At 41.2% G+C, this 27,535-nt stretch overlaps 2 protein-coding genes across 2 annotated transcripts; both read left to right on the top strand.

Moving 5' to 3' along the window:
• The first annotated feature begins 1,147 nt into the window (after positions 1-1,147).
• On the top strand, positions 1,148-9,323 carry LOC108115344 (protein obstructor-E). Its single transcript, XM_017226766.2, has 5 exons — positions 1,148-1,330; positions 7,256-7,465; positions 7,593-7,781; positions 7,844-8,054; positions 8,627-9,323. The coding sequence occupies exons 1-5, from the start codon at positions 1,288-1,290 to the stop codon at positions 8,748-8,750; spliced, it is 777 nt and encodes a 258-aa protein (XP_017082255.1). The 5' UTR covers positions 1,148-1,287; the 3' UTR covers positions 8,751-9,323.
• A 15,371-nt stretch (positions 9,324-24,694) lies between these two features.
• On the top strand, positions 24,695-26,196 carry LOC108115240 (putative odorant receptor 83c). The gene is made up of 5 exons (XM_017226597.2): positions 24,695-25,258; positions 25,319-25,557; positions 25,627-25,816; positions 25,881-26,036; positions 26,095-26,196. Exons 1-5 carry the CDS (start codon positions 24,695-24,697, stop codon positions 26,143-26,145), a joined length of 1,200 nt encoding a protein of 399 aa, XP_017082086.2. The 3' UTR covers positions 26,146-26,196.
• Positions 26,197-27,535: the final 1,339 nt, after the last annotated feature.

Raw genomic sequence — 27,535 nt, 5'->3', positions numbered from 1 at the left:
CCGGCCACCGGTTGACCATCGCATTAGGAAATCATGCTAATGGAGTTGATTAAATTTAAGCTATGAGTTTCGCTTGCAACAGCCAGCGCGGCGTATAAGCAATTTTCGACCATTAAAATTGTTAGTTTTCAAAAACGGTAAAATCAGAAATTAGTTATATTATATTAAAATTAGTCAACAAGCCGTCGAATAAGTCGACATTGACTTGAGTTAATCAGATGTACATTTAAGTGTCAAAAAGTAGGTAAAAATTACGATCGGTGTTTTTCAGCTTAAAAGTGTTTATTCAATTTTTACTAATAATGATTATAATTATGAAAACTTAACTACAGCATAGCTAAAGAATAGTGTGGGCAGCTCTTTATTTATATAAATGAAAATATTCACGGAAACACATGACTCACGCGCAAAACTTGCAAAGTTCAACCACGAATCTAAATATCTTAAAGTTTTCAGGAAGCAAAGTCAGCACTGTCACCTGGAAAACAATTAGATATAGATGGATAATTTATTCTTGAGCAGATATCGAAGTGAAGTATATAGCGCATGATTCATCCGCAGAAAAGGTGAAGTTCAGCCACGGATATAACTACATATCTTTGGGATTGCAAGATGCCGTGCCCTCAGCCGTGATTAGTTGCAGATACAAATTGAATGCTAGTTGCCCACACTCAGATACAGTGCTCTGAACTTTTTCAGGCAAAAATTCCATTTGCAACCCCCACCTTAAAAAAGTCCATAAAAAATAATAAAGAAAAGGAAAAAATGCAAAGCGCAGGCAGCCGGAGTATGAGTTCGAAAAAAAGATCAATTGACAAATGGCTTGGGCCACAAAACAATAGACGCCGACGTCGACGGTGGCAGCGAATGAGGCAGCGCAGTCTCAGTCGCTGCCTGCATACAAAACAGGTAAGCTAAGCTAAGTAAAGGTAAGGCTAAGGTGGAAAAAGGCGAGAGAGAGTGAAAGAGAGAGGTTCGGCCACGTAGCGAGCGAAAAGCTGACTGCTACGAATACCGTTGCAATGCCGCTACCGCTGTCAGCGTCAACGTCGGCGCAGATGCTGACGGCTACGCCGACGTCGACGGCTGGATTGTTCGCGACGTTGCGCATGCGCAGCGGTATAAAAACTACCGCTCCACCAGAAACCACACACATTTCAAGTCGTCGGTGCCAGTGGAGCGCAGTCAGTTAAGAGTTTTCAGTCTCAGTTTTCAGTTTTTTCAAGTGCGGTTCCGTCGGTTCCAATCCCAACTTAAAAAAAAAAAACAAATAACTACACTCGCAAAATGAAGAAGTTTCTCGTGGTGTTTGTGGCATTATTCGGAGCCGGTATGTATCTTTAGCTAGCTAAGTGAACTGAAATCAGCCGAGAGAAAGAGCATGAGGAGTGGCCAGTAGACAGTAGTGGCTTGTGGAAAATGCTTTTCCGCTTGCGCAACATGAAGGACACTTGAGTGCTGAAAATCAGTGTGCAAAAATCGAGAGTGTGCTTGTGCAACGACGGGTAAATCAACTATCACTGCTCCACTTTTACCAGCGATCCAAACTCCATCTCAAACTGAAACGAAACCAAAATTGAAATCGAAATTGAAAAGCGAAATGCGAAATGCGAAAAGCTGAAAGCGAAAACGAAAAGCGAGACCAACCAGAGGGAAATGTAATTGAGCAAGTCAGAGCCCAGCCTGAGTTTTCCACGCAGATACACAGATATAGTTACGAAGTATCTATGTCCATGTATCTCGGCATCTATTGGCTTGGTTCGGTTCGATTTCATTACCTCATCGAAGCCGCCTTAAAAGCTGGGAGAGGTTACAACAGCGACGATCGTCTGGCTCCGCTGCAACTCGATTGCGAAATCGGTCTCGGTGTTGCAAGCGATATTTAGATTCGGCCTGCATTAGATAACCAGCTGAAGGCTGATCGGATTTCTGGCTTTAATTTCGCACTTATATATATCGTATCTATGGCAGCATCAGAGGTGTGGTCAAGTCGAAATACGCCAATTCTGACATTGACATTGAAAAGCTCTTAAAAAAGATGCCTAATGGATGAGATATACGAGTGGGCTAGGCTCAGGAATTTTAACTACGCAACCGACTTGGCCACTCCCCAAACACAAATCTAAAAGCCAAATCCGAACCCGCTCGCTTTTTTGGTTATTCAACCTAAAAGTGCTTGCGAATTGCGTGCCATGCATTTTTTTCTACCAAGTCGTGCATGGCCGCAAAAGGCAATTTCGCTGCTAAATTTTAATTACCAGCAATTTCCAAGTTATTAAACTTAACAACGGGCAGAAGCATAAATGCTTTAATGGGCCCATTTCGATGAAAAGCCGCAGTGCATTGTCAAGTTCAAGTTGGCATTCATTATGCAACGGCACTTGCCCGTTCAACTCATGCCCATTTGCTCACTTGTTCGGCTCGAGTGGCCGATCTTAAAGCCCGGAGTCCACTTTAACTGGGGGTCGAAACAGTTACGGCCAGCCTGCTAATCACGACGATAAACAATTTAAGCGGGTCGAAACGAGAGCGCTCACAATAAATTTCCGCATTCGACTCTTGATTATTTTTCCCTTCTTGCGGTTCGGTATCGAAAACTAACACCGACCGCAGCTGCACGGCAAAAAAGAATGTACCGAAAGACAAACAAAATAAATTTTGCCATTTTCGTATTTTTCTACTCCTTTTTTTTTTTTTTGCTATTTTGGTATTGCCACACAGGCGGCAGCAAGTCACGCCTGAAAAGTTTTTATTTTGTGGCAACAAAATCAAATGAAAAGGGCCGCTGTCGACATGCAACTGGCAACTGGCTGTGCTGAATTCTGAATTCTATGGCCTGCATTAGGCCAACACACACGCGCTCGGCTATCTATGCTGATTTATGGCCAACAAAGGGAGGGCCAAAATACAACAGCGCTTTTAAAACTCAATTTGCATGCCACTTTTGGCGGCGGCCGCCAAGCATTGGAAATCAATTCTCCTCAAAAGCGCCAGCGTCGATGCGTTAAATTTGAAAGAATCATATCTATTCGGCGGTAAATACATGAACGGCGGCTAAGTCGCCTTCTTGGCTAACGGATTTATTGCTCGATCGGTGACAAGTCAACACAATAGGGGATTTCAGTGAAAGGATATGCATTTTTAGCCTCTCTTACAAAAAGATTCTCAAAATGAAACAAAACGCTGAATATTTATTATATCTTGAATCAAGTTTTGTTTTGATACAAGTTAAAGGATAAAAACAACTTGAAATCAATTTGGATTTTCTGAAATTTTTTTCTCTATTTGCTGTAATCCAAAGTTGTATATTTCAATTCCAAAATATATTCCAATTGGTCATTAAATAGTATCAGAATTTGTTTTTTCTGCCCACTTCCCAGCCAACAACTATCGGGCAATAGACAAACAATAGACAAAACAATCGAAACGCAGATTAACCCACATACGGACCACCGACAACCACCGACAACAATGTGGGTAAATATTTAAATATCATTACGATGTTGTCGGCCCACCGTATGCAAAAAGTGTTTTGGGAAGACGGCAACATTTAGCGGAAATGCTCGAGTGGCGGTGTGCTGTTGTTGCCGGGCAAATACCTAACGGGCCAAATGCCCCCAACGAAACGTGCTTAAATGTCAGCAATTTTCTTGATTTATACGGCGGCGATGTCTTGCCAGACAAGAAGACAAACAGCGATAAAAATAACACCACACCAGCCGGAGTTACAGCCCGGCAAATGATAGATACACACTTCCACCGACCGCCGAGTGCTGAGTGCCTCAAAAAGAGGCAACCTGCCATTGTGATTGCAACCGCAGGAGCTGGCGGCGGCGGCGATTATGGGTCCTGTTCCCTTCATAATGCCTCTGAATTTGTTTGCTAGCATGCCAAATGCTAATGCCTCCCCCTCTCTTCTCGGGGTTCATTGCTCTGATACTGGTATTTATGGGCTGACAACTGAGTTGGCCGGCATGCAATGGGGATTTGTCATCATTTGTCATGATAGGAGTATCTTTTCCGAAGATATGTGCCTCGGGAATGCAGATAAAGAGGTCGCAAGGGAAAGGATACTCTCCTCCAGTCAATATCGATACAGCTCGTTCGCATCTAATTACAGAATATGGCCATGAATTATTAAAAAAACAGAGAGGGATATTTGCAATTTTGCTAACGCATTCATTTGTTAATTTAAAATTATGAATTCATTTGCATCTTGACAGTGTCTGTCAGTTGGGTAACACATAAATTAATTTCATTAAATCGAGCCAATAGAGTTTGTAATTTGTGCCAGTGTTGTGTACATTTTTGGTTAATTAAATGATTATGTTAATGGACGAGCGGATGTACGAATGATAAACAGCAACCGGGGTCGGCCGATGCCAATGGTGTGCAATCAACCAATAAGACCAACACAAATGTCGGTTTAACTGTTAAAATGTCAATAAAAATGTATTATTTAAATGCACATAAACAGCGACACCCATCCGCATTGTTTGCGCCAAAGGAGCAAAAAATGTAATTAAGCGCTCCGCGCTGATAGATAAACCAATTATGGCCGAACAGTAAATTAAATACCATGCCACACCAGGCAATCAGTCTAACTAGCTTATAAATAATTCGCCGCCACCTCACGTGGTCCCTGCAGCTTGTAAATAGAGTGCCATACATTTATGTACTCTTACACTCGAAGTGCATTGGCATGCCGGTCAAACTATTTATTTCCAAGGTGCGCCGGGCGGCACCGTCGAGAACAAAAGACGGACCGACTGCCAGACTTCAGAGTGGGTTAGTAGTTGGTCTAGAATCTGTCCGAACCGGTTCTCAACGAGAATGTGGGCTAGCCCGGGGTTTTGGCTTTCATTTTCGTTCGGCGGCCTGGTGGGTTCTCCGGTCTTGCGGTCTGCGGTCCACGCGAAGCTAATTTAGCCGTTATGTCATGTCAACAGAATCTCGACTCTTGTTAGATAATGGATAAAGTAGCGCGTGATATGGTTAGATGCTATCGCTTTCCACTGAATTTGATCGGAGTGTTAAGTATGTGACTCACTTTTGGGTTGGTCTCAAGCTCTTGTTATTGCAGAAGGCTTTTAAATTGATGTTAAATAGTCATCAGTTCTGGAGAAAACCAAAAGGTGATCAAAACAACTTCATTTATTTGCATTTTCTATGGTATATAGTTTGAAGAGTTGTTTTCACACAAATACTAAATAAATAAGTATGTGTCCACCGCGATTCTATGTTTTAGTGTTAGTTTTTTTCCTCTCTTTGCCGCAACATTAGGCTTGGCAATATATTGCGCATACGCACTGTGCGCCAGGTGTCTCAGTAATTGCTTAGGAAACATGTGGCCGGAAGCACACACAGCTGTAAGTGCACAATCATCATGTGTACAAAGGCATTAGGACTGCGGTTCATTCCTGCGGCTGCTGCAGAAAACACCAGGCCAGATTGCACTCTTTCCGCTCAGTTGCAGGTGAAACAATCGCGTTGCCACTGCAAAGTTATTGCAGCTGAGCTGGGCTGGTGAAGGCTACTTGGCTACATGGCTACCTGGCTAAGTGCTCGCCAATGGCCGTCCTCGAACCATGAAATGCTGAAATGCCCGGCTAATTGATGTCGCAGACTAATCTCGAAAGACTCCCATAACGAGCGGTGATAAATTGGCATTCCTTGAATTTAAAAATTATAACAAACGTGCCAGCTGCGTTATTAAATTCAAATTCAAATTGGGACTGCGATCAAACTGCGTAATTAACAAAATTACAATAAACAAATGCGAAGCGCAAAACGTAAAGCGAGTAAACAATCCATGTTTTTTCGCGACTCGAAACTGGCTAAATGACTGCCTAAGCCAATCGTATATGTATACAGCTAGACACCGTTTATTCGCTCAAAAATAAATACGCAGCGAAAATAACAGTTTTTAATTAAAGTCCGCAAATAATTTTATGGATGCCACAGTTTTGATTTATTCGAGGCTCTTTCGCGAGAGCCGAAACTGCGTAAATGTAAAATTTGATATTTGATTAGTTTACACACAAAATGAAAATTGCATGTTGTTTATGCACGCCAGCGAATCAGTTGATTTTTCTATGTTTTCATTCAATTGTTGCATTCATGCGGTTTCCCAGGCGCTTTGCACCTGCTTTTATGGCGCCCAACGTGCCGCTCCTCCCCGACAGCTTTTTGGCGCCCAACGCGGCGCCTGACCCCGGACTTAGCCCACGGCTTAGGCAATTGATGCGCACTTTTGATTGAACATTGAACATTGGAAATGAAACGTGACCGCAACTCTGCGGCTTTGCAATTAGATTATCACACACACACATACATATATAGATATATATAAAAATATATAGAGCATCGATGGGGGGCGAATTTCTTTTCAATGCCAGACTACACGTGGGTAATTATTTTTTGACTGCTGCCATTTGATGTTCCCTGCCAAATATATATGGGAAATGGCGGCAAATACCGCATTAGTTAGTTGTACAAATGCAATTTAGTTCGTTACGCCCTGCGGTTGCATTGAGCTCAGCTTCCACAAAAAGGCATGGCGGTGGGGAGAGGGCATGGCGGATAAGTCCTTGGTGGCGCATTTCAGGTGCTTCAACTCTCTGTCACAGGGTTCGGTGTAATTCCATACCCAAAAACGAGGGAGATGAAAAAACATCGCACGAAACAAAAGTAAATGCAGTTGGCCCTGAGCTGTCAGCGATCCGTGTGTGTCTGCGACTGCTGAAAGTTGCCTTCGAGATTTATTGGCAACCGTCGTCTCTCTGTCAGACATCAGACTTTTTAAAGTGAATGCCTTTTGGGCCAGATGACAAATGGCCATGCCCAGCGTCATCATCGTCGAGCTCCTCTCGCCGTCATAATGATAATAAGCATCTTGGCTACGTGTGTATCTGCATCTGCCTTGGCTTGGGCAATCGTTGGGATTCCTTGCCCCGTCTATGTCTTTTTTGGGACTGCCTTTTTGGGTTTCTTAGTGCCATAGAATTTTTGACAACAATGAGAAAGGAAAGGCACGTGGTTACATATGATTATTTAGAAAAAAGGTTGACTTTTTTAATGTTAAAAAATTACTAGAGTTATATAATATTAGGAAAATATGGTAACATTGAAAAAAATGAGCACAAAAAATCAAGCACTCTGTATTTTGTACACTAATTTCAGCGTTTAGCTTACTCTTATTGCCTCAAACCTTTTTTTTATAAAGCTCCCCATCTAATTCTCAACTCTTTTACAGCTGTGGCCCAAAGTAGCTTTAAGTGTCCCGATGACTTTGGATTCTATCCACACGATACGTCCTGCGACAAGTACTGGAAGTGCGACAACGGCGTCTCCGAGCTGAAGACCTGCGGCAACGGTCTGGCCTTCGATGCCACAGACTCCAAATACCTCACCGAGAACTGCGACTATCTGCACAATGTGGATTGCGGTGACCGTACAGAGCTGGGTAAGTTGTCATTAAAAGAAGATATAAATTTGAAAAATCGAAAGGAAACAAAACCTTTCACATAAAAACAACAACAATGATTCGTCATATTCTTGAATTATTAAATTTTCTTATGCTTTTCCCATAGAACCCCCAATCACCACCCCACACTGCTCCCGCCTGTACGGCATCTTCCCCGATGAGAACAAGTGCGACGTGTTCTGGAACTGCTGGAACGGAGAACCCTCCAGGTACCAGTGCTCCCCCGGATTGGCCTACGATCGTGATGCTCGCGTGTGCATGTGGGCTGATCAGGTGCCCGAGTGCAAGAACGAAGGTGGGTTGGATATAATCAAAGTGGTGATTAGATCAAAGACTAACTAATCATCCCGATTACAGAGGTTGCCAACGGATTCTCCTGCCCCGCAGCTGGTGAGCTGGCCAACGCTGGATCCTTCTCGCGTCATGCTCACCCCGAGGACTGCCGCAAGTACTACATCTGCTTGGAGGGTGTGGCTCGCGAGTACGGTTGCCCCATCGGCACAGTGTTCAAGATTGGAGACAGTGACGGCACTGGCAACTGCGAGGATCCCGAGGATGTTCCCGGATGGTAAGTTAGAATTTCTTAGCTATTTCTCCCTAGGCTGGCACCTTTTTAAATTGTCTTGCTTTGCACGAATGCGTAATAAATGGGTGTTAGGAAAGGTCGTCTTGCTTCTGCTTAAAGATTGTACCTTTGCCTTTGAAATGCTAGACACACTTCCACTCGAAATAAGGAAATATTTCAGTTACTAAATAAATCCAACCGAAACCAAAAATGGATGCATACCAAATGAAGTATCTCTATTTTATTAAAGGGGACCTAAAATATTGGTTTTCTGGTTCAAATTATGGAGTTGCATACTTTTAGGCATTCTTTTTGGCCAACAACTTTTCAAGGGCTTTTAACTTTGAATTCAGAAAACCTCTTTCTAAGCAGTTAATAAATCTTCTTTGAGGTCTTCCGCAACGCTTGCACCACTCGGCACAAATCACCACATTTCTCACCCTCTAAACTTTCACTGTCCACTTTCTAAACTCAATACATATCACATGACCAATATCACATGTCACATCTCACATATCCATATCTCTGGCCTATTCTGACATATCTCTTTACCTTGGTCCCATTTACAATTACAGCGAAGACTACTACGGCGATCTGGATTTGAAGAGCATCCGCAAGAGCGAGCTTCTAGCTGGATTGAACAGTGAAGGTCGCACTAAGGGCGCGCAAAAAACCAAAGCTGCCTCCTCCTCCTCATAAACATAACAACTACAACAAGAACCTACAACTTTAACAACAATAACTACAACTACAACTACAACTACAACAAACAATACAACAAGATCAATCAACTCAGATCCCCAGCTCCCATCCTGCCAAAAATAAATCCTCCCACATCACAAATCAAAAGAGAATCAAATGATATAATACTCAGCCTCAAATCGAAAATCGAATCACATCAAAAACTATCTTCCTGCCATTTTCGTACTTCTCAGTTCTCAGTTGACTTCTGTACTGTGTTTCTAATTTATGAATCTATAAATCTCTCTCGTTTCGCCTGAGTCAAACTGTTGCTAACTCTTCATGTTTCTGTTTCCAACATTTTAAAAAGCATATCGAAATTGCCACGCAAATTTAGGCTCGAAGAAAATGACACAAAATTTTGTAAACAAAATATATAGAGAACATCGAGGAATGAAAGAAATCGTTCAAAATGAAGCGTAAAATTTAGAGATTTGTACATTTAAGTGATCCTTGTTTATAAGCTTATAATTTTATTTTATACATAAAAAAACGAAAAACAAAAAAATATATAAACAAAAAAAAAAACAATGTGGTTCTCTTTGCTTTCTATAATTTTTTCTTAATGCCTTTTTACATCATAAATTGTCTTCCTACATCAGTTTTAGGTGGGGAATATTATTTAGTAAGGGATTATTTAATGAGGTATTTTATTAGTACGAGATTGAACATTCTCCTGAAGGATACTTTCTGATAACTTCTTAAATATATAATTTTTCACCAAATTTAGCATAGACAAATAATAGTGAATAGCGGGTATCTCATGGTCGTGGAACTCTACTATAACGTTTACTTCCTTGTGTTTTTGTCTTCTTTCACTTTGGCTGTCGTTAGAGTCTGTAAATAATAAGTAAACATGAAACTTTGCCAGCCATATTTGCGGCAAATGAAAAGTTGGCTGGCATTTGGAAGCGACCAGGAAGTCTTTGCCTTCGTCGCCGTTGACGTCTTTTCAAATGCACAAGAACTTTGTTAATTATTCATTAGATTCTATAAACAAAAACGCGATACAAAAACTTTAAATGAATTTTCAAATTATCAACACAATTGCAGGCAGAACCAGCAACACACGCACACACAGATTTACTGCGAGGAAAAGGGAAATGGAAAATGGGAAATGGGAAATGGGAATGGGTAAGGGGGAAACCGTGGGCAGTGGCACCTCGATAAAGGTCCTCGTGGGGCTTGAGATCGGGTAGGGCTTCCTTCTGCCCCCACTAACTCATAAAAGCTGGCAACTTTAACTTTTGCCTCTGTGTGCGAATGTCTCTGTCTGTGCTTGTGTGTGTATGGGTGAACCTGCGCTTGTGTGCATTTATGGCGCACTGGAAAAAAGTTTTAAAACTAATTAAATAAAAATTATAAAACTATACAAACTCAAGGCACAAGTTGTCGCTAAAGGACATTTTCTGCTCCCCCTTGTCTGTGTGTGTTCCTATGAATGTGTGTGTGTGTAGAAAGGCTTGGTGTGTGTGTGTGTCCCATAAGCTCTTTTGGCATAGAAAAGCCGCATAAAGAGCTCTCGGAATTTTTGGGGCAAATATGAGCATAAAGTCGCCTGCATCCATTCAGTTTGATGTTGCTCTTGGCTCAGCTCTTAATGCCACTCGCCACTCCCCTTCGACCTCTACAACTCGACTCCTGGTGTTCTGGTTGTCTGGTATCCTTGGTCCTGGGGACCACACACCAACCGCTGGATGTCATCTTTTACTTTAATACATTTCGGAATGCTCTCGTTGTGGCTGCGGGCTGGCAGTTAAGTGCAGCAAGTAAGCAATCTTCAATTAAAAGTTGCTGCTTTCCCCATTTCGCCATAAGAATCCTGTGTGTCCTGCTTATGTTTGCGGCTAACTGAGGTTAGGTGCTGAAAAAAGGGACTCACAACGGATAACGGACTACGGACATACAAGTGTTTTATAAACAAAAATGATCTAAGTTTAACAGAATTACACCAATGTCCTGGGCAAAATCACTAAAAGAAAGAAAGTTTATATTGGCAAAGATATATTAGACCCTTTCAACCACGATATATAGCCTGAATATAGCTGTTAAACAAATTCACAAGTCACTTGTCTCGGGATAGTTAAAATCATTTTTGAATTTTAAACATGTTAGGGAAAACTTACAGTAAAACCTAAACATACCTAGTGCCTTTCGTATTTATACCGTAATTGCCAAACCTATTTAAAAGTTTAGATTTTAAGGACCGAATTCTGGTTTTTATTCTCCGTGCAGAAGTAGAAACTGGCCAACAGGCACTTGCCAACCACAGTGCAGATGCGAGTTGCGAGATGAGAGAGAGAAGACTGACGGCAGAGACTGTGTGCGAGTTGAGCAACGGGATAGTAACTCTTGATGGATAATAGCCAGCGGACTGCTCTGTGGCTCTGTCCGCCTGGCAATGAAATCCTTTTAACATTTTGACTCTAATTAATTTTAATGATGATATAAACGCACAGGTAGAACATAAAACTAGAGACCAGGCCAAAGTTATGAGCCGGCAACTGCTTGTCAATATATATGTATACAGCAGGGGAAGGAGGGCGGTCGAGGGATCTAGGTTGGCCAAGAAATCCACGAAAAAAGTAAACGAGAAACGTAAATAAAAGAAAAACAATTTTGGACCACTAAACAAGAGCCATATTTTGCAGCTTACACCCCCACACAGACTACTGCCCCTACCATCATGAACCGCATGTTCATCAGGGCCGAGAATAAGCCGCTACATTTATGGTGCTGACTTCTCAACAAGGACCCAGAGCTGTCCTTGGTTTTTGGTCAATTCCATTTAATTTAATTTAATAGCCTTGCGCTTTTTGTCATTCGCTGCCCAGATCCGCACACACAGCGTGGATTTTATATGAAGGCAAGTGTTCAGATACACAGAGGGAAAATGGTACTTAAAAGAGGGAAATCAGGTATATTTATGGGTGATCATTCAATGAACTTAAAGTCCTTTTTTCTAGATATCCTTCTTATTAAATATGTTATTTTTAGATAACAACTTGACATATTTTTATGGATTTTTTTGAGTGCAGCGAATTGAGCGGGTGAGAGGACATGCATGTCCTCGTAGCAGAAGCGTGCCTCGCCTGCTCATCGCCATCGCCATCGCACTTGTCCTTGTTGCCTGCGCTTTAAAGGCAATTTGTTGTTCGCTGATAATGTTGTTATTGCGGCCAGAAGGCAGCCCGCCCAGCTAGCGCGTCTTTTAATCCTTGACGTCCTGTTGCTTTGCTCTGTCCCTTCCTCCTTTTCCGTCTCTATCAGCTTTCTGCTTTTCCATTTTATCTGGCCAGGCCACAAATCCTTGTGAGCGGGCTGAGCCCCTCGCTAGGGCAGTGCTCGTAACAAGATTTTAACAATATTATTTTTAATTACGGTTTTAATAAATATTTCCTTTGTCAATTTTCAACACAAGCCCAGGAGCTGCTAGAGCCTTTGGGCAGGATAAGAAGAGCGGAAACAGAAGTTGGACGCACAAAAATAAAATTCTTTTTCGTTACCTAATCAAATTCTCGTGACTTGTTAACCATGTACATACATGGCATAAATTCCTCGGAACGTGGCTGGCAAGAGACAAAACAATTTAATTAAACAAATCAGAGTTGGGCCAAGGAAACCCCTAAAACGAAATTTCCCTTTGAATGCTATTTAACAAGAATTTTTATTTATTTAATACTTGCCGTTTCTGCTTTTTACAGCGAGGATTACTATGGCGATGTAGACCTGAAGGCCCTGAAAAAATTGGGCTTTTAAAAACACACACACACAGCCTCATAGCACACACACCCACAGATGGAAAGAATTTAAGTCACGGCAATTTGAGGCCTGAAAGTCAATGCAAGGAGGCAAGGAGAGACGACACAAGGAACCGAAGGATCAGAAGGAAACCACAATAACAGTGGGCTTAAAATGCTTGCCACACATACACTGAGAGGAAAGTCAAGGCCCTGGATACCTTATCAATGTTGTGAAGGCATCACTCAGATGAAGGATTAAGCATATGTTTAAGCTAGTTAAGTGCTACTTATAACTTACCGAAGTTAACAAGGTCTTAAAGTGTAAAACAGCATTGGTCTCTTGATTTCTCCCAGTGTAAGGAAACAGAAATACAAGCACTCACACACTCACACACCTACAGCAGGCATAAAAAATAAAGTATGCACACGGAATACATAAGAATCGTACAGTTGCTTTTAAAGACTGAGCACAGAATAACCCCAAGAACAACCCGACGAATAAATAGTCCAAGGTCCACCCATTCACCTTTAAGTTGAGGTAATAATTAAAATAACCAATTACATTAGCTCCGGATCGAAGCCCCTTATGCTTCGCCGGAATGCTGAGAAACCTTTGATGAGACGGCGGCGAATTCCGCCATTCCATGGTTACCGCAGTGGCCGCAAGTCAAATTTAACTTATTTAACTAAATACTCAAGAAACCACACACATGCCCCTCCCATCTTTCCCAGACTCTCTAATAACTTCAATGTATTTGTACATAAATAGATGCAGTTTAGGATTTAAGTTAACAGCTATGTAGATGTGAAATAAAACGAAACATTTTGTTTTAAATTAAAAATCTCTTAGAGTTTCCAAAGGTTGAAGTCAGCATGATGCTGTGCTATATGGGATTAATTTTCTTTGTCTTTCATATTTTTACAGTAGTGGGCAATCCAAAAGCAGCATTAAGCGTTAAGTTTCGAGAATCTCTCCTGAGTTTTGATTACTTCATTACCCACATCTTACACTCTTTTAAGCCCATTGATTATTTTCATTTAGAAACATAACCACCAAGTCTTCGAAGTAATTCTAAAAACATCTTTCATTGCTTTTATTTTTCACAACTCCATGTACATATATTTTAATCAGTTGAGTAGAACTTGCATTTTTCATTTGGCCGATAACCAAAGGCTCTTGGCCACAATTTACTAGGCATCGTTGCTAGCCTGGCTGGGTAGCTGGCTAGCTGGCTGACCGCAAAACACAACACGCATACGCACTGTTTGCCAAGCAAATAGCAGCAAAATGCCTTAAACCAAAAAACAAGTAAATAAACAAAGCCGTACAAAATATACAAACTCACACAAAATTGATAATTATTGGAGACTAGACTCGAAGCAGCAGGCTTCTGGCAGAAACAACAATACCAACGAGGCACACAAAGGACTCGTGGGGGGCGGCGCTACAGAGAGAGGGGCTGGTCAGAGGGCAAGCTCTAACGACGCACAAGTGTAACATTAGCCTATGAAAAGATTGAAAAGCGGCTGCAACAAAGGGGAATGTTGCATGCTGCAACGGGAAGACATGCTGTTGCATGTTAATTGAAATCAATAAGTGGAACACACAGCCACCACCAGCAAGTTGCTCGCCATCCACACCACCCCGGGAGTCCCAACGCTCTCGGCCTGGCTATCAATAAGAACACAAGAAGAAATTTTTGATTCTTTAAATGGAAAATTAATATGAGATAGTTCACAGTCTCTCAGTCTTGAACAAATGGTTGAATAAAAAAATGTTTACAATTTAATGAATAAACATCACTGTTAAGGGGAGCTTATTTATTTTCGTTTTGGACAGTTGATTTTCAGTTAGTTTGTTTTTCTTTCCGTGTATTTGTGTGTGTGAGAGTGCGGTAGCAATGGCAGCCAGGCGCCTGAACCGAAAACAACAACACCAACAATGGACAAGAGCAACAGCAGCAGTAGCAACAACACAATGGTTAGTTATCGAAGTAAATGTGGTAAAGTAAATTATTTGCCCAACGGCTAATGACAATGGCATTGGCAACAACAGCAACTACAACAACACCAACACTTCCGTCAGCAACAACAACCAATGGTAATAACAACAGGAACAACAACAACATGGCCCACACTCACATATCCCATTTTTATTTATTATTTAGGCAGATGGCAGTTGCATTTTTCCCATTGCCAGCTGCTGCTACATTAGTTGTGGACTTCACCAGACGTAAATTATGCCTTGTTATTTTTAGAATATTTCTATGGCCTATACCTCTGACAGAGAGAAAAATATTAGCTTATGTTTAGATTTATTTCAACAAAAAACCGATTTAAAAAGCAATTAAGATAAGATTCCTATATCGAATTGGGGTAATATATTAACAAATTTAAACTCCAAAACAAACTTTTTAAATCATATTTTTCTGCTAGATTAAAAGGTAAGAAATGTGCCATATTCAACACTTTTTAAACATTCTAAAAAATAGATTGAAAATGGCACAAAGTTAATTAATTTGCATTACAAACTCAGCTTAGCAGTTAATCGATTTGTGGTTTTATATTATTAGACAAATATAAATATATTAAAAGCATATCCAAACCATATGGAAAAACCCTTTCCCCCATATTTTTTGATTAAACTTATTCAGATTAAAAGGATTAGCTTAAAGTTTTCCATAGCAAATCTCTTTTTGAAACACTACATTTACTTTCTCCCTCTGCAAGCCTTTCCTCTTTGACCCGATCCTTGGCAGTCTTGGCCGTTTTCTAGACCGGCTCTTCCTGGCCAGCGACGTGATGGCAATTACTCCAACTCCGACACCGACTTTGGGCCTCCGGTCCGGCAACAACAACTGCCGCATTGCAGTCGCTTGTAGTTGCTGTTGCAAATGGCTCGTATAACGTGCAAAAACTGCAATGGCAACGGCAACTGCAACAACAAGGCAACACAACAAGGCAACAGCAATAGCAACAGCAACATCAACAGCAATACACGGCAAATGGCAGCAAAGAAAATTATGCTCGCAATAACATTTACATACATACACACATGTGCGTCGGGATGGGAGTGTGGTGTGTGCCAAATTTATACGCCAATCGTCGCTTGCGGTGGGCAACAAACCAAGAGGCCAGAGGTCACATTTTCATTTCAAACATTTCCCAAGCTCAACATCAAAGGCGCCGAACGGAAGGCACAATACTGAGAACAAACAGCGCGTGTAACAGAAAGTCGGGCAGGGTTATCAAAATAAGTGCATTTGGCTAAGAATATGAAAAGTTGAAGTCAATCAAACTTGGCACTGAAAAAACGAATTTCCACGAATCAATTAAACAAATAAGTCGTAAAACATAGCAAAAGAAACGGCATTGATTTATTAGGTAAGTTTCAGTAATGCATTCACTAAGCCATTTGAGAGAATGGCAAAACTTGTCACCCTTTTATTGGGCTAAAGCTCCCAAGAAAATAAATAGTTTATTAATATTATCAATTATAAATAATTATAAAACATAATATATTATAATACATCCTCTTAGCTAAGAAACTTCAACAAATGTATTTAATTTTGAAGTCCTTTTAAAGATTTCCACTGTTTAAGGGAAAATGCACTGTCTCCACCAGTTCTTCAGGCTTTCCCCCGCTCCCCTTTTCCCAACCCTCCAAAAAAGCTTATCACATTCTTTGCAGGCTGGGACACAGCGCTGGAGTCATCTTACTCATTGGTCATCACAGCCTGGCCAAGCTTGATTCAATAAAAATTGGCTTCCGGTGGCCATTGTTAAGCGGGCCACTAATGCGGCCCCGTCGTCAAGTACTTTTCCGAATAAGTGGCAGTATGGCAGCTGCAAAAGTGGAATACTTGCATCTTGCATGTGCACTGGAAATAAAAATCTCAATTTTATAGAGTATAAAGTGTACAGAAGTATTCTTGTTTATCTTCAGAGAATCATTAAGGTTTGTTTATAATAAAATGATGATAATAATATTTGTTTATCCTGTGAACAGGAGGAACTTAATTATAGCACATTTGTATGGCCAATAGCTTACTTGGAATTTAAAATCAATCATGTTTACTGGCACCTCTTTTCTTGCAGTGCATTAGCTGGTTTTCCATTTGCCATGTTGGCTCTGGGACGCGAAATGCAATGACAATGGCCACGCCATGGCCGGTCGGTGTTCAATACGCTTCATGACAACGGCGCCGCGAATCGGGCCCAGACATTGCTTATTTTTATTTGCCTGCGATGGCAGGACTAATGCCCGGAGGCAGCAACAACAAGCCGTGCGCTCTAACGCCCTTATCCTTGTAACGACTTTGCCGCTGCGCTTTTGCGGTTGACCGCATTTGCTGGGAAAAATCTGTTGCTGCCAAAGCATTGGCCACTACCAACTGCTGCTCTTGACCGAGTGGAGCTATAAATATCTGCGATAGCGAAATGCAATTACGTGGCAACAATGAATACAGCGGCAGCGATTGCCCGCCTTGCTTGCTTGTCCCGCTTTTCCCTTGCTCTTCCTCGGTTTCCCTCAGTATCCTCGTCCTTTCTCAGAACTCACCCCACATCCGGCAATTGACAATGATGATGTGTACGTAGTTTTTTGTCTTCTCTGCCAGCAAAAAAGGGGAGTTTCTTGGGGGAGGCTAGCGGGGAAGCGATTGGAATGAGGACATCTGAGTATGGCATTTTTCTACAACATTTTGCTGCATTGTTGGGCGCCATTCTCGCTCTCTCAAGGAGCGATACATTGGCTGCGTTTTGGTGAATTTATGTGCTCCTCATGGAGGGTTCAATGGTGGCCATCATAAAATATTGGAACTGACAACGAGCGCCAGCTAGATACAAAGATACATTAATGTGCTGCGTTTATGCTGCTTATTTCATGAACTCTTTATATCTTAAGGACAAGTCGAAATAGAAAGTATATCAAATATATGTTTTAGATTTAACCAGAAGACTGATACTAGTTTAAGTATCACCATATAAAAAATTAAAAAAAATGCCTCGCATAAACACATTCGTAACATTACCCACCGAAAACATATTAGCACAAGAATTTTAACCAACTTACGGCTAGAGAACTCTAATGATCCCAGGAGTGAGCTTGGTACTGTTCTCTATTTTCCGGAATTCGGTGTGCCTAAGACGGAATAATGGACCGCAAAGTAATTGCCAATGGACTCTGTCCGAACAATGGCTTTTGCTATTAACTCGACGCATACCGAAAATAGCCAGGAAGTAAGAAACCCTGGCACATTCCTCGGGTCAGCCAACTGGCCACCAATCTCCCAATGGAGTGGCCCCATAAAAACGGCAATTTTTCCAGTTGTCAGCGGCAAATGCGTGGCTTAAGTTACGGCGATTGGCTGACAGTTGACACCCCAGACCCAGACGCATAATTACATTCCCAAATTCAATGTTTGCCCAATTCCTAGGCCGGATCCGCCCACAAAGGCACTGTACAAAAAAATTGAGAAAAATACAAATGAATCGCACAAAAATATGTCAGTTAATAAAAAGGTGAACCTGATTTTGATACTACTGATACTATTTTCTATTTTATTATTTCTATTTAAGTCTTCCTTAATTTCAGTTTATTCTTCTTTTTAATCAGCTTCTATTCCCGATTTTTCGAAGAAGGTGAATTGTATTTACATTTAGGTAAACTTAACATTTATATTTTATTACTTTTATCATTATGTTTCCAACTCAAAACCTATCCACTTTAACTTCCCACAGTTTTCTCCTAGTGCACGTACCCTAGCAATTGTAAGTCATTTGAAAACAATTTTGATTATATTTTTTCCAAGCGATTTCACAAATCCGTTTTATGCTCCGGCCCGGCAAAGGAAGTGGGGGAAAAAAGTGCGTTTTGCGTATGGGTAGTTAACAACATGCCCCATAATAATAACATACATTTCGGTACAAACCCCACTCCCCTCATCCGTTGGGCAAACGAAATGTTTGCTGTAAACGACCTTAAAAAACGAAAGCCAAGCGTCGAAGGCGAAAAACGAGAGACGAGAGACGAGAGGCGAAAACAAACAGAAATGCCTGCGCACATACATATAAAATCAAAAGCTTCCTCTTTTCCTCCAGGACTCGCCTGTTGTCCTTGTTTTCCGTTCTCGCTCTTGTTATTGTTGCCGAGGCAAACTGCAAATAACAAGCGAAAGTTCGCACAGGCAGTTTGGGCCATCGACGGTTGGGATCGGCCAAGGAATAATAAAAAAAAAGTAAGAAAAAACCAAGAAATGTGCGTAGCATTAGCCGTAGTCGACTTGATTTTGATCGCTTCAATGAACATTAATACACAGGACGAGCGGGGGCTGGCTGATTGGTAGGGGCTAGATGGGCGGGGGCGTGGCAGGTTGCCTAAGTGGGCGCTTGTTTACATGCATACATTTGTATTTAGTTTGACTAGTAATCCTGCCCCGTCCCCATACTCTTTTTTCCCCAAAGAGTCCGGCCATTCCACACTAATGGTTTTTCTTGGCGAATGAATTATGCAGAATTTGGATGTATTTCTTAAGTTAGAGCTAAGTATCTGATCTCTGAAGCAAAGCTATTTGTATTCCATTCAGAGTTTTATTATTATATTTTTAAACATATCTATAAAATCCACAAAGAGACTTTCGAGGTGATTGGAAACTAATTTAACATTATAAATTGTTAAAAATTCTATAATTTTTAGATTAAAAGTTGTAATTAAAATGGAAATTGAAATTTGTTAAGCTATACATAGATTTTTTTAGAATGTAACAACAATAAGTTATAATGCCAATTCGTATATTTAAAATATTTCCAAAAATATCTTAAGAATTTAAGCATTTTCCTTTTGAGTTATTTATATAAATAATATGGTTTAATACGTTGTAGTTATTAAATATAGAAATCCGAATATTTAATATAATCAAAATCTTGCAAAAAATCCAAAGCAAGCCTTGTCAAATATAGGGCATCCAGCAAATTTCTCAAGACGTTGTTTTTTTCGATTTTCTTGGCAGCATTTGCTTGGCAAATGAAGCCTACTTATGGGGGATCTTGATTTGCCAGTGCGTAAACATTACTGTATGTGTGTTACCTGCACACAGCCAGAACGTGAGTTTGTATGCGTGAGTGAAGGCTGCTGTATTGGCGCTTATTTCCGGCGTGGCATATCTCGTTTTAGATGCGTGCCACAGCAATCTCTTTGTGTTGCGTTTCGCGTTTTCCTGTCATAAATGCCGCCGCCGAACCTTTGTTACGTTTCCGCTTCACTTTTATTTTAATAATTCACCCAGCATTTATGGTATGTACACACATACTTTTATTTATAAGTGCTTCCTCTGCAGCCCCCTCGCTGCCACCCATTTTCCACCTGGCCACCGGACCTGCTCTCAGCCCGCCATTGTACACATCATAAATCTCATTTTTCCGTTTCCGTTCGGCCGCCCATTGCCCACCGATGTCCTTGATTGCGGACGCCTGAAAAGCGGACGTGGCAGTGAGAATTAAATATTTTCCAAGGCTTAGGCTATATAGCCAGCAGTCGTTTAATCGGATAAGGCCTTAATCTTCAGGCGCTGGCAACAAGTGAAGTTTAAAAAGAATTTCTTACAATCCGTTAGCCCATTTTCAAACCTCTAAAGGAGAGTTTCCCTACGAAGTCTCTCTTTCGTGGCGAGTGAGTTTCCATTTTTCACTCTTATACTTCCATTCAGCGGATATTTCCCTAAGGTCAAAGAGCAAATGTCCCGCCCTGCGTTCTGACTGGAAAGGCCAATTTTTCTCATTGAGTGAATTTCTATGATAAATACCCTTATTGAATTCTAGTTCTCTCTTATTTTGGGGGATATTTTCTCTTGGGAGGCCTTAGAGTCGGAAAGGAAACGAGCAACATTTTGTGGCCTACAATCGTCCGAGATTTGGGAACTTTACTGAGTGTAACTTTTTAAGGACATTTTTGTTGGTTTCGACCTCCTACACGAAATGCAAAAATATGGGATCCATCATTTTCTGACACACCTGATAAGATGGTATGAGATAGATTTTTGAATAGGGTTCCCCTAATCCCTTGCTAACAAAGCCTAAGATGGATTTCGAAATGCTTTGTGAATATATTCAATTTTCATTATTCATTAGTTGTGCCGAAAACGAGTTTCAAGTATCTATTAAAGAATGTTTATGAATATATAATGAATGTAGGACATAGATTTATTTTTAAGTTCATTTTTGTATGTAGATATTTCCCCTAATCTTAAAAGTATCAAAGGACTTGTTTAAGGCTAAAGGCAATTAAACTTTGAAGGATTCGTAAGCTAGTTAATTGACAATTTTTTTGTTTTAAATTTCTTTGTAACTGCAATTAACACAGAGACCATAAACAAAGTTTATGATTAATTTAGTTGTACTTTCATTCGTGCTTTTCAATTACGTTTAATACCCGAGATCTTATCCAAACCCACAACTCATGCAGATTAATTTAAACTGTCCCCACATGTCGTTTAGCTGATTCATTTTAACCTCTGCTTTTTGCCATCCAATAAAAAAGTGCAAAAATGTGCTGCGTATTTGCATTTGTTAATTGGCCTTATTTGCTTTCAAACATGACCAGTGGCGGTTTATTTTTGTCTCTTTTCCATTCGAATGTGACAAGGCAGATGTATTTTTGGATTCCATATTTGGAGTCCCTTTCGAGGTCCTTTCTTTAGCATACTTAGCGTCTGGGTGCGGCGTTTGTGTCAGTGGATGGATGACAAGTGCCCAAATGTCGCCCAAACAAAGGAGCAATGCGGCACAATGAGGATTGTGGATTGGAAATGAGGAATGGGACAAGGGCAAGAGGCACGGGCAATGAGGAGTGAGGAATGAGCCGGAGGAATGCCAGGCGCAGGAAAAAAGTTATGACACACCTACAGCATTTAATCTGAAGTCCTTGTAGTGGCTCTTCCCGGCGTCCAGTGAGTGATAACCATCAATCAAGCTGCTGCCGGTTAGACGGTAGGCGTTACACTGGCTTTTCCCGGAGCAGGGAGTCCGGAGTCCGGAGACCAGAGACCGGAGACCATGCCGGAGTTCATTTCAATCATTAGCGTGCCAAGTCAGCCAGCTCCTGTTGATGCTGTCAAATTAATAAAGAGCCCTGGATGACCAAGGGTTGGCCAACGGGAGGGAAACAGAAACCGAAACAGCCAACACCCAAAGTTCTATGTAAGCACGGGGAGAAAAAAGGAGTACCTTTACTTTCTAATAGAGTATAAAATATGTAAGAGAGATTACCAAACGTGTATGGATTTTAGCAACAAACAATACATTTCAATAAATAAGATAAGCAACTATCTTTCACGACGGTTTTCTTCACGTTTACGAAGTAAATACACTTTTTAACAGACCTTACTTACTGACTTCTTTAAAGTAAAAATAAAATCCAATATTTTTTACAGTGCCTCTTAGCCATTCCCACACGCTTTAAGTCACTGCCGCTCATAATACCCATAAAAAATTTGTCATCATTAGCCAGAGCGAATGACGCTGACGTACTGGGGTCCGCCCATCTATCAATGTGTGTATCTGTGGGCCAGTAGCGAGGACACTTTAAGATATTGCCCCTGTTTTAGGTCCTTTTGCTGCATATTAGTCAGCAGCTTAAAGCGTTCGATTGATTGATTATGCATCAGGGGGCAGTGGGCCACTGGGCAAAGGTCGCCAGCAGCAGCTTTAAGGCTTTAAGCCGTCCCATTAGGGTTATTAAACATGCCCCTTGTGTGTGTATGCCGCTCGTATGTGAGCTATTAGAAACGATAATGGATTGCGAATATTAATTTCTTTGCATGACGAAAAGAATCAACAAAGAACAATGCGCTTAATCTTTATAGACACGCAGCCGCAGGAGCGGGACGGACAATGCCTTGTGCCAATAATGATAACCGGAAGCCATTAAAGGAAGTTTCAATACAAGAAACACTCTCCCACGCACACACTCGCACACAAACGCATGAATGCCTCCATAGGCAGCTTAAGGCTCTGCACTTCCTTTTGTGTGTATGTGCACTGGGAGAAAAGCGGCGGACTAAGGTCAAGATTAACCTGTTTCGATGGGTTAGCTTTCACGTGTTACTATAGCTGATAAGCTACGGAAAATGATTACAGTTATAGCTAAAAGGATAATATTTATTTATATACAACTTCTAGTTAAGGGATGATTTCAGCTTATTTTTAATATAATCTCTTCCCTTTTCCGCACAGTGCATGCTGCGTGTGGTTGTAGTTGTGCCTGTTGTTTGCCTTCCATTTCCATTGCATCGTCGACGCGTCGGCGGCAGCGGCAATATTGTAATTTTTATTCCTCTTTGTGCCATTCAGGCGGCTTGCAGCAAAGGGGAATCCTGCGAAAGGAAGCCGTCCTGCAAGTCGAGCGTTCAATTCCCTTTCAATAAGGAAGTGGATGTGGGAGTGGGTGGGCGGTTGGATGGGCGTGGGCCACCGCACACGCACCTTGCAATCTTGCTAATGTTTTTCTAGAGAGCGCGTCTTAAGACCCGACTGCAGTTTTCAGTTTGTGCTCGGCAAACAGCCGTCGGGGCGATGCGGAAGTCAGGTTGCAAATCCGACCCTGGCTTAGGTCATACCGCTATAATGCCGCACCACCACACTATGGCCATTATGCAGGCCGTAAGGCAGACGCCGGAGTTGAGGCGCCAAGATTTTCGGGGAAATCAAGGGGAATGGGTGAACCATCAATGGCACACACTCGCATTTTCAATTGATTAAACATCAAACGCACAGGCATGTAACACCGTGTTTGAGGTTGGGTGGGCTTGTATGTGTATGTGTGTGTGAGTATAGCCTGCATTTTTTACGTGCCGCAGAGCAAAAATGCCGGGGAATATTATCCGAGAGCATTATGTTGATGCCGATATATACTAGCACAATATGAAATTCCATTGCATTTTATAGGCAGGCAGGCAGCCAAGGAGAAGACAACGAAAATACAAAAAACAGAAGGAAGAGTGTGTGTTTGAATGTTTCGACTAAGAGGTACTCATTACTTTGTTTTTTACCACAAGACATGGTGCATACTTCTTGGCGTCTTGGTTAGCAGTGTGTGGAATAATATTAAACTTATATTATTATTTGTCATCAAGACGTTCATAGTTTCAGCATACCCCCACAATGGGTATGGGAAATCAAACACACACAAGGCAGGAACACAATGGAAGGCAGTAAAAACCTGCGGCAGGCCATTGTGAGGCATAAACAAAAGATGCAGCAGATGGAAGGCGGAGCTGCTGGATCGGCCAGAATAACAAAATACCGCAGACAAAAACCGAAAGCTGTTCGAGCGTGGAAAAGGTGAGGTCCCATCCCATTTTCCATCTCCCATTCCTTGGCCCAAGTACAAGTGAGTAGTTTTAGTTGGGGATTGGCCTTTAGAAATGTGGCAAAGCAAAATTTATAGCTTGGAAATTAATAACAAAAAGCACACAATGAACTAGTGCATACATATATATACCCGCCAGGCCATCCAAGGGGTCCTGACTAATAACGTTCCGCACTCTGAAGTGTATTAGACAACAGTGCGTATGATGAATGCCATCGAAGGACTTTCGAAACAAAGGCGTATAATTGTATGCGAAAGGTGGCCACCCAGTCATAAAAGGGGAAGGCGAAGGACGAAACTTTATTGTGTTAATACTGCGGTTTCCTAACCCAGGGCGAAGAAATCTTGGGCAAAATTCTTCTGGAATGCTCCCATTGTGCAATAAGTACAGGAATGCAAACAATGTGAATTTCTTGGGGCTCGAAGGCTCTCCAGACCTTAAAATATTAAGCCGCTTAGTGAATTTGGAATTCTTAATTGCAGACCAGGAGTAAGGTGAATTCAGATTCTCAAGGGTTAGCCTTGATAGCTGTATTCATATCTAAGTGTTATTAAGTAAAAATTTTGTACAAAGGTCCCTATGCTATAAATATAGTAACTTAAATCCATGAACAAAATGTTTATAACTCAGATGGTAATACTACAAAATTGCAATTGTAACGATTAAGCCCCTTAATTACTCAATTGCTTGCTAATTAAGATAATTGCCGCGGCCTTTGCAGTCATATGGATTGTCAACACAAATATTTTCTCATAAAAGTACGGAACAGGTCATTCAAATCAGTTACATCACGATGAGCTATCCTGTGGCAGTGAGTCCTGCAAGCCGCTTTCGCGAGCTATCCAAGAACATCAATAGCTTGACTAATCTCCTCGGCGTGGATGTGCTGGCACCCAAATTGGAGTTTAACTACCGCACCTGGACCACAATCTTTGCGATTGTAAATTATACGGGCTTCACTGTTTTTTCCATACTAAATAATGGCGGTGACTGGGGTGTGGGCCTCAAGGCCAGCCTAATGGGCGGCGGACTATTCCATGGACTCGGAAAGTTCCTGACTTGCCTGCTGAAACACCAGGACATGAGGCGTCTCATATTGTACACTCGTAGCATTTACGAGGAGTACGAGAATCGGGGGGAATCTTACCACCGGACCTTGAATTCCAACATCGATCGATTGCTCGGCATCATGAGGATCATTCGGAATGGATACGTCTTCGCCTTTTGCCTGATGGGCATCTTGCCTTTGGCCATGTTGATGTACGATGGAACCAGGGTCACTGCCATGCAGTACTTGATTCCAGGACTTCCGCTGGAGAACAACTTTTGCTATACAGTCACGTACTTGATTCAGTTGGTAAAAACCATGAAAAAATGTATTTTAACCGTAAATTAATGGCAATTTATTTCGTACTAGGTAACGATGGTTGTCCAAGGCGTTGGTTTCTATGCCGGGGACTTATTTGTATTTCTTGGCTTGACCCAAATATTAACCTTCGCCGATATGCTTCAACTAAAGATAGACGAACTGAATCAAGCCCTGGAACAGAAGGCAGATAATAGAGCGCAAGTGAGAGTTGGAGCTCGGATTTATGGCGAGGAAAAACGGCAATACCTTCTCTTGGAAGTGATCAAATGGCACCAACTTTTCACAGAGTAGGAAATCTAAAAATTGCACAGCAATCATTACCTTTGAATAATGAATTAATATTCTATACATTTTAGCTACTGTCGCATGGTTAACGCCTTGTACTACGAATTGATTGCAACTCAGGTTCTGTCCATGGCTCTGGCCATGATGCTCAGCTTCTGCATCAATTTGGCCAGCTTTCACATGCCATCGGCCATCTTCTTCGTGGTTTCCGCCTACAGCATGTCCATCTATTGCATTCTTGGCACCATCCTTGAGTTTGGAGTGGGTGTTGTGTTCTGTAACCCAATTTAATAGCTATTAACAGGCTCTTATACTTCTCCTTCAGTATGACCAGGTCTACGAGAGCATCTGCAATGTTACCTGGTATGAATTGAGTGGCGACCAGCGAAAACTGTTTGGTCTGATGTTGCGGGAGTCCCAATATCCGCATACTATACGGATTCTTGGGGTTATGTCATTATCCGTGAGAACTGCTCTGCAGGTGCGAGATGTGGAATTCTATTCTTAGATATTCTCACTATTATTTAATAATTTTGCAGATTATAAAGCTAATTTACAGCGTGTCCATGATGATGATGAACCGCACTTAGAAAGCGAAGCTATAAGCCTTAAAAAAAATCTGTTTACTAAACATACTTTCAATACGCCACAATAATTAGTTTGAGAGCATGTCCTATACTAAAAACAGAAGTGAAGTAAATTATTACACAGTAATGCATTACATATGCTAACACATATATAGTAGTCGCACTTCCTTAGGCAATATTTTCAATCACAAGTTCTTAAGCAGCATTTTGATCCTTTCCACAAACGAGCCCCATTTCACAATGCTTTCAATTACTATTAAAATATGGCAAAATATGCTTAATATGCAATGCGAATGATTTGATTTATTGACAAAACAAAGAAATGGAAATATTTGACAAAAAGAAACAGGTGGTCCAAGGCCTCATCAAATACTTTTTTAATTAGGACTTAATAGTAACTTACAAAAAAGTGGTCAGTGGAGCAAATCAAATGGATTTAAAAATCCGTTTGGTTAATCCAAGCTTAACCAGCGTCCAGAATCGGACTATAAGTTTTTTTTGGGCTTCCTACGATTGTGCTCCTGATGAACTCGTCCTGAGGGTGTTTTTCCCGCTGCCATTAACCTTGGCCACTAATTACCAGAGCACAGAGCTGAATTTATGGCATCGGTTTATGGAGCCCCCGACTCGAATGCATTAATTGTGCGTCTCATTAAGGGGAGTTTCTTATGCACAAAACATTTAATATATTTCGCATACAGGCATAAAAATTTTAATTTATTTTGAAATGGTTCGCTCGGCCACTTCCCCAATATTTGGCCAACGGAGTTTAATAGCCCCTGACCGGGCCATGAATAATGGGCGTTTTATAAATGTGGCCGGGACAATGGCCCGGATGCTTGGATAAAAAATAATAACAATAATTGTAACGTTATTATAATGCAGTTGTAATTAAGTACACCGCTGTCGTATATGCCGCCATCCAATGACCATAAAAAACGAAATGATTTTAATAAAATCAACAGTCGGAAGGTCAGAAAGGAGCAGGATCAGAGCAACAGTTTGGCCAGCGGACTCAACGACCTCTTCGACCAAAATTTACGACCGTTTCACATTCCATAATTTACTCATTTTTCATGCGCTATTTAATTACGCTAAATAATGGCCGCAACGGGTTGAGCTGCTATTTGTTTATTTATCTCCAATGATGCCCATCTGAAATTTAACCAAAATGCATTTCACAATTTTGGCAAGATTTCACCCTCACCAAATGTTAGCCATCAATATCAAAAATGTGTTATCCTTGTGAAATGTTCAGATATGAAACCGCAAAATAAAATCAATTGTTCGAATTTTATACCAGAAAATAGCACCAATGGAAAAGTAAATGGTTTCTTCTCGTTCGAAATTAAATACTTGCTGGTAAGGAACTGATCTTTATACTGATTGACCT

Source organism: Drosophila eugracilis, unplaced genomic scaffold (genome assembly GCF_018153835.1).
Source record: "Drosophila eugracilis isolate 14026-0451.02 unplaced genomic scaffold, ASM1815383v1 contig_1897, whole genome shotgun sequence".
Taxonomy (NCBI): Eukaryota; Metazoa; Arthropoda; class Insecta; order Diptera; family Drosophilidae; genus Drosophila; species Drosophila eugracilis.
This window is presented reverse-complemented; position numbering and strand designations above follow the sequence as displayed.